A 12,563-nucleotide genomic window follows, 5' to 3' on the forward strand; every position below is an offset into this window, starting at 1 on the left:
CATGTCTATTTTATTTCTATAGCTAAGGATCAGATATATTTCTTTATAAGAAAGAGGAAAACAGTTATAAACAAAATATATGTATATATTTCAGTAGAACTTTAAAATGTCCAAAGCACTTTTGCATAAAATTTTATTTGTATGAATTTAATAATCCTATAAGCTGGGTATGAAAGCACTTGACTCCCTCTGTCGGTAAAAAACTAAGCTTGATATGTATTAAGTGACTTGCCTAAAGTCACACAGCTACAGGATGCCTCCCATTAAAAAGGCATGCATTTATCTTTAAAAAAAAAACAACTTATTTTAATTTCCTCCACGTGCACACACACACCCACATACAGCTTTTATAATAAATGCAAAAAACAAACATAATTTCCTTTTCTCTTTCTTTTCCTATTTTTCATTTTCTCTTGTTATTTCCTGTTTTTTGTACCTATTTTGAAAGAATAAAAAGACAACAAAAAGAAATCAAAAGATAAGCATAAGAAAAGATTTAGCTATAATTAACAACAATTTGTCTCCAAATGATTGAAAATTTACTAATTAACATTTTCCTTTAGGTAACTATTATACTTGTATTCTTTAATTGCACTTAAAAATCTTTAAATGTTGAATCATTAAAGTGCAAGTTGTTTTACGGCCGAGTGTCTCTCACAGGGCAAGTTCTGTGATTACATTCAATGAAGGCTTCCCACACTGAGGCATCGCACCGCAGGGGGTAGGAATTCCCCATCTCTACTTTTCAGAGGGTTCTTAATTATCAGGGGCATTTCTACTTGCACTGTCATCCCAGCCCTCAGGGAGGCAGAAGCCAGAATAACTGTGCCAAGGAGACATTTAGGAAGTCAGCAAAGCTCCACAAACCATCTGTCTTCTCTCTTGTTCGCTCACTTGTTATCAGTGTAGACAACTAATAAGCAGGCATAAAACTCAGGGTGCTTGGATATATTTTCCCCTTGTAACTACAGACCAGATGTCTTTTGCCAACAAGAGGATATGAACAGAATCTAAAGTAGCCTTTTCCCAAATAAGATAATGCAATTTAAAAACTTTATCCATCAAGTAGGGAAAAAAAAAAACCAACAACCATAAACTAGGTATACTCTTCAGCAATAAAAATTAATACACTACTGATATGACAACATGCATAAAGCCTCAAAATCATTATGTGGGACAGAAAAAGAACACATACACAAAAGCATATACACCATATGATTCAGTTTATATAACCTTCTAGACAAGCAAAACTGAGTTGTGTTTACAGAAATCATCAGTGGTTACTAGGACCCACGCACAGAGTTGACTGAAAGGGACAAAAAGGAATTTTCTGTGCTGACGGAAATACTCTTCATTTTCACCGGGATGTGGACGAGTGGATAAATTTATCAAACCCATTGAGCATTACATTTAAAATGTGTATATTTTATTGTATGTAAATTATATTTATATAAAGCCCTATAGTATCTCTTAAAGATGAATGGAAGCAGTCTAGGAAAACCAGCACACATTAATTTGCATGCAAAACATCCCAATCACCTGGAAAAATTCTAAGTTTATTTCTAATTAATTATTGGCTTGAAAAAGACTAAAACTAAAATTATAGTAAGAGATGAACCAGAATTAGAACATTATAACGCAAGGAAAGTCAAAGAAGCACTCATAGATAAATACACAGCCTTCGACTGCATTCGTAAGAACACAAGAAGACTGAAGATTGAGCTGGTTATTGAAAAGGCCAATAAACTGCCTTAACAACTAACTAATTTGATTTTTAAATTTGCTAGTACCATTATAAGAACTAAAATTGAGCACTAAGTACCAGGCACTGTGTTAATCCTTATACACACATTTTTTCTCATTTCATTCTAATGCCACCCAAGAAGAAAGATATCATCATCATATATACTTCATGTCCTCTTCTTTGTTTTATTTTTTTGTCCTCAGCACATCTTTTTAACGTATGAGATTTTTTTATCTCATTTAATATTTGTATCACTAGAAGATTAAGCTCTATGAAGGCAAAACATTGTTATGTTTTGTTCACTATTGTATTCCAATACATACAAAAACGCCAGGCGTAACAAAGGTCCTCAAAATTTTTGATAAATGAGTCACATAATCTCAGTTATACAGAAGCAGAAACTGACAAAATCATACGCAGTAAGTACAGACGGGTTGCTCAGAGACCATATTGTTATCACTATATCACACTGCCCTCTGAAGAAATATTAGGAATTAATAAGGGCTATAACCAAGATATACAGGAAAATCTAAAAAATTATAAATAAATTCAATATGCATATTTAGGCCAATAAAACTTAAAATCTCAATGAAATGATCAATTTCTAGAAAAACATAAATTATGAGAATTACTCAAGATGTAAAAAATGTGAATAATCTACTATAAAAAACAAAAGAGAAACATACTCCCGCAAAGGATAATGTGAACAAAAAAATTTAAGGGGAAATGTCAAACTATTAATTAATTAATAGGTAATGTTTATTATTTAAAGGTTCATGAGCATATAGTGAATTTTTTTCAATTTTTCAATGAGGCCACTATAACTCTAACATCGAAAAAGCCAAGAGCAGCCTGAAACAAAGAAAGCTACAGTAAAAGCTCTTAAATAAAGTGGTAGTGAATTGAATAAAGTAGTATATTAAACCATGTGGGGTTTCATCCCCAATTTTAAGAATAGTTTAACACTTAAAACTCTATTGATGTAATTACTTCATTGATAAATTTAAAGAGAAATATGATAATTTAAATGTGTACAATAAATATGCATTTACTGAAGAAGTTTAAAAGGCAGTTAATATCAAGAGTTGGCAAGGATGTCAATAAATTGGAACCCTCATTTTGCAAGGATGTAAAATAACTAGAACCCAAACATATTGTTGGTGGGAAGATTGACAGCTATTTTGGAAAATGAGCTTGGTAGTTCCTTAAAAAGTTAAACATAGGTTCATTACTATACTTATTAAACATACTACTCAATAATTTCAGTCTTAGGTAGCTACCCAAGAAAGATGAAACCCCATATCATCACAGAGATTTGTGCATGAATGTTCACAGCATCATTTTAATAATAACCCTAAGCTGGAGATGATCTACATGTTCATCAGATAATAAGTGGATAAATAAAAACAACATATCCATGAAAGAGATAACTACTCAGAAATATAAAGGAGCAGACTATACAGATAAATGCTGCAACATGAATATACCCCAGAACCATTATGGTAAGTGAAAGTAAATAACACATAAAAGACTGCATACTGTATGATTCCAGCATAAGAAATGTCAAAACCCTTTAAAATAAAAAAATTTTAAAAATGAAATGTCAAAAAAGAGGAAAATCTAAAGAGCCAAAAACAAAAACAGAAAAACCCCTCAAACCTGCAAAAAAAAAAAAAAAAAAAGGCAGCGCTAGAAAGATCACTGGCTGCTTAGGGACAGGATAGGGATGAGACTGGGTATAAATGAGCACAAGGGAACTTTTGAAGCTAAGATTATTTTAAAGCTGGATTGTGGTAACAGTTGTAAAACTATTAACTATATGAAAAAAACTCATTGAACTGAGCATCTTTTATGGTATTTAAGTAAACTTCAATAAAAGCTGCTATAAATCATTTTTAGAAACATGGTAATAGAGTGCATTACAAAATAGATTTAATCAGCAGTCTTTATGAAAACTGTTTGATGAAAATGAATTATTTTTTGGTACCAGGAATTGAACTCAGAACTGTGAACACCAGGCAGGTGCTGTGCCACTGACCTTATATCCCCAGCCCAATGACAATAAAGAAATTAAACAAAAATTGAAAAGTACCAAACTACACACATGATTTTGGAATGACTGAACAAAAACAATGTCTAGGACATGATCACCTAAGAACTATAAACAACCTCAAGAAGAGCCTAGAGAAACAACAAAATTTATAAAAATCCTTGAAAGTAGAAACCATGAGAAAAATGCTACAACTGAAATTTTTGGACCTAACTAAAAAAAAAAAGTAGCTGATCAATGACCATTAAGTCATGATTGCAAAAATCAAATTGTTCAGTTGTAATCCATTATTAGCTTGACTTTTTTTTTTAACATAGAAAACAATCCTTTTAAATACTAACTTACCCATATAGATAGGAGTTCCACATGTGGCCTGCAGCATGGCATCACTCCCACCATGTTTTTGTACTGCTAAGCCAAAATCAGTCACCTAGGAGAAGAAACATAGTCACCCATTTTCCTGTCCTGAGCTCAGTCATTCTGAAGAGAGGACTGGACTGTCACCGCACTACATTTACTCAGATGTTCTTGGAGTGAGGACTTTCCCCGTGTTACGAGCAAGAACTTGAATTTCCCTCCCTCCCTACCTCTCTGTGTGGACAGGAAACTCAGTAGTGGGAAGGCCCCTGATGTACACTGTTCGTGCCCTCTAATTAAATTCACCCATTCAGAATAGGAAGTTGTATCTTGAAAGAAGGCATTTACCATTTTTCAGATGAAATGTTTTTAAAAAGTTCTTTCATTGTAAAATGTATTCTAACCTTTGTGCACTTATTATCTATTTTTCTGATATTCAAGTTAGGTTCCAGTTAAAAGCACCATTATAAATGCAAATAATTATCCTTTATCAGCACTCACTGAAACTCCTCTTTTTTATAATTATTTGTAATTGGTAAATACTATCTTTTCGTGACTATTATATCCTTTGTGATTCTACAGCATACTAATTAAAACAATTACTGCACTATTAAAAACTATGAGAAGCAAATTAACAAGAAAAAAAATCCACAATACCAGAGTATAACTACAAATACACTGGAGACCTGCTGCTGCAACTACAGCCTTTCCGCTCCATTCTAAATCTTGGTAATTAAACACTTGCTTATTAAATATTTAGAATGTGCCTTTGGTCTTCTCTCCCAAGGTAGAACACCCTTGGGCTGAAAGCAGAAATACAGGCACATTTATTGATCATACAAACAAATACAGGCTCTGGGTCAACACTGACTGCAAAGTTTCTGATACCTTATGGTATAAGAAAATGTTCCTAGTTAATGTGTGATAGCAATATTTTTCTACATAGATGGATCGATTTCTTCATGATTTTTCATAATATCCCACTCGAAGCATTATGATGCACATCTTTCTCTACAGAAAATCTATACAGATATCAAACATACAGAAAGTTTCACAACCTAATTGAATTCTTTGGAGACAACTCGATTCCTTCAGTTACCAAATATTAATTAAGCATATTCGATGTCTCAGGTGCTACTCCAGGTCCCAAGAGTGAGTAAGACAAACACAATTCCTGCCTTCATGGAGTTTACCGTGGAAAGACTCAAGGACATTCACTTGTGTGAACCAATAATGCTCTTGAGCCTATTTACATTACATTATGACTCTGCTTCTGCAACAGTAACTAACTGGCAACACTTTATTCCAAAATTAACGCATCACATATTTTGAAACCACTCACTATTAAAGTGCTGAGTAATAAATAATGAGTCCTATCATTTATTTGACATTAAGGAACACTTAATTTGAATAAAATCTTCAAGAATAAACACTTGGCACATTAATTGTACTTAAGACATAAATATTAATACCCAGGAAAATTTTCAATGAGAAATACAGACTGTAGCATTAATTATCAAAAGCACAGCCAAGGTGTGTTTTTCTCTAAATCTGTAACACATTTACATTAAATTACCAGGCATAATTTTGAAATTAATTAGAATTCAGAGCATCTGTTTGCTTGCTATTAACTAATGATTTAGCACCATCCAAATGAATACGTACTTTAAAAAATACAGTGGCACCACTTAACTTGTAAAATTATTCTTGTCAGCTACAACCTTCTTTGTGACATTTTTATTTTTTAGCACAAACCACTCATTTCCTAGCTGTTTAAAGTCCACCAAAATGTATCTAAAAAGATCTGTTTTGCCACTTTGCCATTAAACTGTGTACAGACAAGTATTATCACCATTTCTAATATCTTACCTTTATATTCAAGTTCATTTCATTGTTATCATCAATAAAGCTGCTCTTAACCATTATGTTTTCCAGTTTTAGATCTCTATGTACTATATCTACCAAGAAAATAAACAACAAATCAAATGAAATGAATAATGGAAAATAAAGCAGACAAAAATAGGATAGTAAAGATATTTAACAGATTAATATTTGCTGCTGAAAATTTTGAGTGAGACCAAGCATAATTGTTTTTTGTTTTGTTCTCTTAAACACTCCTCCCTGCATTTCTAACCCAAAGGAGTCATTTTCTTTGCCTCTCTCATCTCCAACTATTCCCCTATTGCCCCTGCTGATCACTCTTCATGATGAGTGGCCTGTTGGTATGGAGGCCTCTGGCCAAGGCTGGGAATTCCCAGAAGGGAGGTGGTCTTAATCAGGAGCCCAAAAAGTTTTCTCATATCTGGAGGTCTTCAAAAGAGAGATTATTTCTTTACTTCTATGCATATGCTACTGTCAACATAAGAATTATAACATATTTTAATGACTACATATATACAAACTATGTTTCAGTATATTTCTCTATGATATCAGCATACATTTCTCCCCTCCCTTTTTTTTTTTTTTTTTTGTCTTTTTTAGACAAGGTATCACTAAACAATTCAGGCTGTCCTAGAACTCACTTTCTACCCCAGGCTGGCCTGGAACCCCCAGTGATTCTCCTGCCTCAGCCTCCAGAGTGCTGGGACTACAGATGTGTGCCACCACATCTGGCCTTTTCTAATCTTTATACGTCAAGAAAATTTTTTAAATCTCTAAAACACAGTATCTCCAGTTGAACAAGGCAAAAACTCAGGAAAGATTTTTATTTTCATGCAAATAATCATGTGCCAAACATGACTCAGTTCATATCCCAAACAATCTCATATCTAGAATTGAAAAGTTCAGTGTATATAATCCTGGAAAAAGGTAGCTGAATGAGCCCTGGGCTGACAATTATATCTAATCATTTCCAGTTCCCTTACTCAATTTCCAGGGCTTATTTTTGAAATTTTTATTGCTTCTATTGCTTTGCTTATCTTTTCTTACATAAATTCCACACATTTTAATTAGTACATCTTTATAATATGCTTTGATCCTTGGTAGGGCAAGATTTCCACTCCTATTGTTGTTCTTTTTAATTGTTATCTGGCTAGTCTAACCCATTTTAGAGTAATCTTATCAAGTTCCATGAAAATGCTATTAAGATTTTGTTTGGAATTATACTGAATTGATAGTTTACTACGGAAGGATTTACATGAGCATCATATTAAGCCTTTGCAAAAATTATTTTCCTCTGACTAGAAAGCCCTCCCTTTTTTTTTCACTGAGTTTGTATCCCTCAAATAAAATATTACTTCCTCTAAATGTTTTCCTGACTTTCCAAATCATATGGGCACTTATACTCCTGTGCTCCATGCACTTTATATGGTTCTGCATTATGGAAATTAGCATATTGAAATAGAAGTTGTTTTGCATACTCGTTGTCCCACTAGCTTGAATTCCTTGAGGAGTGAGGGTGTTATATTTTAATCTTCATAACTCTAGAACCAATTACAGTGCACTAGGTACTCGGGAAGTATCTGCTGAAGGAACCACAGGGTTCCAGTACCAGCTCTACCACACCAAACTGTCACTGCACCTTTCTGGAACAAAATTTTTCTTTATCTGTAAAACGAGAAAGTCCTAAAGTCACATGTAAGATAAAATAATCTTGAAAAAGAAGCAGCATGAGGCAAAGCAATACCAGAAAGTCCGAAGAATAGTAAAGATATTAGAATAATAGAATAAATTTTAAATGTTGATTTAAAAGTACTGTGAAACTACTCTGTATGACACCATAATGGTAGATAAATGCCATCACACATTTGTCAAAACCCACTGAATGTTTAGCACCAAGAGTGAATTCTAATATAAACTGTGGCATTATATATATATGTTATATTTGGTATAGAATATTTTATATGTTATGGTATTACAGTATATTTTGCATTATATTTTATTATATTTTGTATATAACATTTTGTATACTATGGTATATTATATTAATTTTGGGTGACACTGATGTATAAATGTGGGTTCATCAGTAACAACAAATGTAGCACTCTGATGTGGAATTTGAAAGTGGGGTAAGCTGTGCATATGGTGGAGCGGAAAATACAGGGAAAGCTCTGTATTTTCTACTCAATTTTTATGGGAACATAAAACTGCTGAAAAATTGAGGGAAATGAGAAAAAGAAGGAAGGTAAAAATATATGTATATAGAAGGACAGCTGGGATAATTGTACTGCTGATGTCTATTGGTTTATTGAAAGGAACAGTTAATACTTAAATTTTTTGACCAATTTTGCATGCTTATATCTGATAATCTGAACAACTAATTTGAAGATAACAATATGCAATATAACAACCATTGGTGAATCCCTACCATCCTGTTTAGTGAAGCTCTGTATAGTTTCTAGTATTTTTTATTACTTTTTATTCTCTTTAATGGTTTGATCAATCCTGCATTCTTACATCTGGTAATCTGAGCACTTTCACTGAAGATAACAATATGTAATATAACAACCATTATTAATTCATATCATTTTGTTTTGAAACACTGTATCAGTTTTATTGTTTTTGTGTTGTTTGTTTTTGTCTATGTTGTTATTTTCTTATTCTCTTTAAAATTAAAAAAACTGCTCAAAAATAAAGTCTAAAATTACTAAAAACAAGAAAAGCCTAGACTAGTCGTGGCAAACCTATGGCACATATGCCGCAGTGGGCTGTTTGTGTCACTGAAAGCTCTAAAAGTTCTCCATCACTGGACTAGATATACATTTCAATATTGTTAATATACAAGTGTTTTAGGAAATTTCACCTTTATTATTTATTTGTCTAATTTTTAACTTAAATAGAAAATGAATTTATTGGGAATAAGAATCAAGATAAAGAATATTTGTCATTTCTTTAAAATTTGGAGACTGAGTTCAGTTACTATATTCCAAAGGAAAACTTACAAAAGTTAGGATCAACACCTAGAAATGTGTTCATTTCAAGCATAGAAAGAAGATCTAATATGCAATCTAAGAAACAAATGAGCAAACAAAATTTAAAAGACTGCTTACAAAACAAATCAGAATGTGGTCAGAATTTTGGGGAGGAGAATGCTGGGTCCAGGAATTCAGTAATGGGCAAAGCAGCTCTTTAATATTTGAGCGAGCAAAAAGAGACTCTTTTCCTGATTTCTGCTGGTTTTGAATTTGAATTTTTATTAGTACATGTTTGTAGCAACTTCACGCATGGAATGTAAACATCATTTGCCTAATTTTGATTTGATACTATTAGCTGCTTTTCAAACTTTGAGTGGAAATGTTCACAACTGCTTCCTTTTCCATATACAATGTAACTGTATACTTGCCTTGTTTCTAATTAAAACATATCTAAAAATAAAAGAAAAATATAAAATAAATAACAAATAAATCTTCTTTATTACCAAGTGCTATTTATATAACTATGAATCCTAAATACAATTACTCTTAAACAAAAGTGATATCTGCATTCACAGAATCAGTGAGTGGGATGGTTCTCTCCTTACCCTTATTGTGAAGATATGCAATAGCTGATGCAAGACTTTGAATGATCCACCTTGTCTCATTCTCTGAGAAATGCCTTTTCCTATCCAAAATTTCTTTGAGTTCTCCATCCTCACAAAGTTCCATCACAAGGTACATTTTCTGACATTATATATTTAAAAGAGTGAGAAAGAAAAATTATATACTGTGTATCTTCAAAATGTTACAGATTACATATATGATCACAATCTTAACATTAATTTATTTATTCAAAAATGTTTTATCTGTTGTCTGCAAGATACTTTTCCTAGAGGAACAAAGAAGTACGTAACATAGTCTTTACCTTCATGAAGCACACAGTATAGTTACAATTCCAATATCATGTGCCAAGTGCTAATGACCCAAATGCCATGAGGTCATGGAGGAGGGGCAGCTTCTGCCTAAAGAATTCTCACTGAAGAGAGATATTAGAGCCAAGGCCAATGTCTGAACAGGGATTTATGGGTAGAGAATGTAGAATGTAGAAGAAAAGGCAAAGCACATGGAATGGACTTGAAAACTTGAAACAGGACTGGCTGTTGAAAGAACAACAAATATCTCTGTGCTAATAGCATTGGGAGCTTGGTAGGGTGAGGAAGGGTGGGGTGGTGAGGGGTGAAGCTAATAAGGACAGGTTGGTGCCAATTTATAAAGAGCCTTGGATATCATGCTAAAGAATATGGATTTCTTTTCCCATGTGCAACAAGAAGTCAGTAAAGACTTTTAAGCTATCATTTTGGGAGGCAGGAGGTTATATGGTAGTATTATCAGTTCTGCATTTCTAAATGAATACTCTAATGGTAATGTGCAACAGGGATCAGCAAAATATTTCAATGAAGGCCAAACCCAAGAGCAAATATTATGGGCTTTGCAGGCTATACAGTCTCTTCCGTGACTACTCAGCTCAGCTGCTGCAGCACAAAAGCGGCCATAAACAAGACGACAACACTGTATTCATGGACTCGGAAATTTGAGTTTCATATAATTTTCACATGTCATGAAATATTACTCTTTTACATCTTTTCAGTGATTTGAAAATGTAGAAAACTTGGCTTATGGGCCATACAAAAATGCACAGAGCCAGATTTAGCTCATAGGCTGTCATATACTGACTTCTGTTTACAGGGGTAGATGTGAGGCTCAGAATGCAGACAAAAAAGGGGAGAAGAAAAGATGTGAAAATATGTAGGAGAAATAAACAGTAGGACTCGCTGGCTAGCTGGGAATTACAGTGAGAAAACGGGGATGAAAGACCTGTGCCATATTTGCTTTGTTTGTTTGTTTGTTTGTTTGTTTTTTGAGGCACATTAAAATCTCTTTAGATATTAAAACAGTCAAGTCATCTGTTCAGTCAAAAAGATTCCAGTAACTAATGTGCAGGTTTTCACCACGTGTGTTACTGTCAGGCACAGACCTCCCTCCACATCCCCATTCTAACCTCTGCTGCTAAATGTTTGTTGTTCTTAATACTTTGAGATCCAAGTGTGTTCTTTTTTTTTTTTTTTTGGCATCAGGAACTGAACTCAGGACTTTGATCTTGCCAGGCAGGTGCTGTGCCACTGAGCTATATCCCCTGCCCCTCCAAGTCTGTTCTTATAACTACTATTAATATAATTCCTGTATTCAATCAATAAGCCTTAAAGCAGGAAGAAGGGGTTAACGGCCTTTCTTCCTATGCCCACAATCCTGATTCACTGAAATTCAGGCCACTTCAGACTTACGAAAGTATTTGCAAAGTATAACACATAAACAAGTCTTTGAATTGAGCCATATATTCATTGGCAGGACCATAGGATCATTGGTATATGAAATGGTAAGCAAACTCTTTGGAAGGAAAAGTTGCATTAACAGTGGTTAAAATATAAATTGATGTCAATTTAAAATATTTAAGTTGAAAAAAATAAAATGTAAATTGATCAAAATTATACCATTAAAACTTATAAAACAAGTTGTTTTATAATTACTAAAAACAACAGCACAGAGCTGGAGAACATTTAGATTAATAAGAAACCATAGCATAGCCAGACTGAATGATCTTTATTAAAATAACCAATTAGGCAGCAATTTCCTTAAGATGGCTTTAATGAAAAGTCTAGATAGACATTTGTTTGGATTCAATAGAGTAGAAGGGGGATATCTGACCTATGTGAATTAAGGAGGAGCAGCACACACAAAAAGACAATCCCAGATGATGGTGTCCTTTGCCTTCAAACTTTTCTAAACTTGAGTTAGAGATACACATCATGGGGCCGGGGACATAGCTCAGTGGCACAACCGTCTGCCTGGCAAGTGCAAGATCCTGAGTTTGATTCCCCATACCAAAAAGAGAGAAAGAAAGAAAGAAAGAAAGAAAGAAAGAAAGAAAGAAAGAAAGAAAGAAAGAAAGAAAGAAAGAAAGAAAGAGAGAGAGAGAGAAAAAGAAAAGAAAAAGAAAAGAGAAAGAAAAAGAAAGAAAGAAAGAAAGAGAGAGAGAGAGAAAAAGAAAAGAGAAAGAAAGAAAGAAAGAAAGAAAGAAAGAAAGAAAGAAAGAAAGAAAGAAAGAAAGAAAGACTCATGATGGAGTAACAGATTGGACTTACTCTTCTGCTTGACACAACTTAAGAACTGGACAAGATATATAAAACAATATTCAAAAGTAGTGCTCTGAAAGAGAGAGAGAGAGAGAGAGAGAGAGAGAGAGAGAGAGAGAGAGAGAGAGAGAGAGAGAGAAAAGCCTAATTATTATCATAGCTTCCCGTCTGGAGAAAGTTTCTAGACCACAGGGCAGAGATAGGAATCCAAGCAGGTCAGCACATGGTCTTTTCCCAAAGCTGGGAAAAGGAGCATGCAAAAGGAACAGGAGAGCAGTCACTTCAGCTTACACACATCTAGAAACAGTGTGTATTTCCACTAGCCAGAGGGAAAAACCTCATAATCCATGGGACATTGGGAGAACATA

At 33.6% G+C, this 12,563-nt stretch overlaps 1 protein-coding gene across 2 annotated transcripts in view; it reads right to left on the minus strand.

Moving 5' to 3' along the window:
• The window catches only part of Stk33 (serine/threonine kinase 33), an 83,680-nt gene that overhangs the window by 61,819 nt on the left and 9,298 nt on the right, over positions 1-12,563 (minus strand). For both annotated transcript variants that reach the window (XM_005380223.1, XM_005380221.1), the window contains 3 exons: positions 9,610-9,748; positions 6,021-6,109; positions 4,140-4,224 (listed from right to left, as the gene is read on the minus strand). In XM_005380223.1, the coding sequence (XP_005380280.1) occupies positions 4,140-4,224; positions 6,021-6,109; positions 9,610-9,748 (313 nt within the window). The remainder of the gene's footprint in view (positions 1-4,139; positions 4,225-6,020; positions 6,110-9,609; positions 9,749-12,563) is intronic.

The sequence above is a fragment of the Chinchilla lanigera genome, unplaced genomic scaffold (genome assembly GCF_000276665.1).
Source record: "Chinchilla lanigera isolate Chin_1 unplaced genomic scaffold, ChiLan1.0 scaffold00013, whole genome shotgun sequence".
NCBI lineage: Eukaryota > Metazoa > Chordata > Mammalia > Rodentia > Chinchillidae > Chinchilla > Chinchilla lanigera.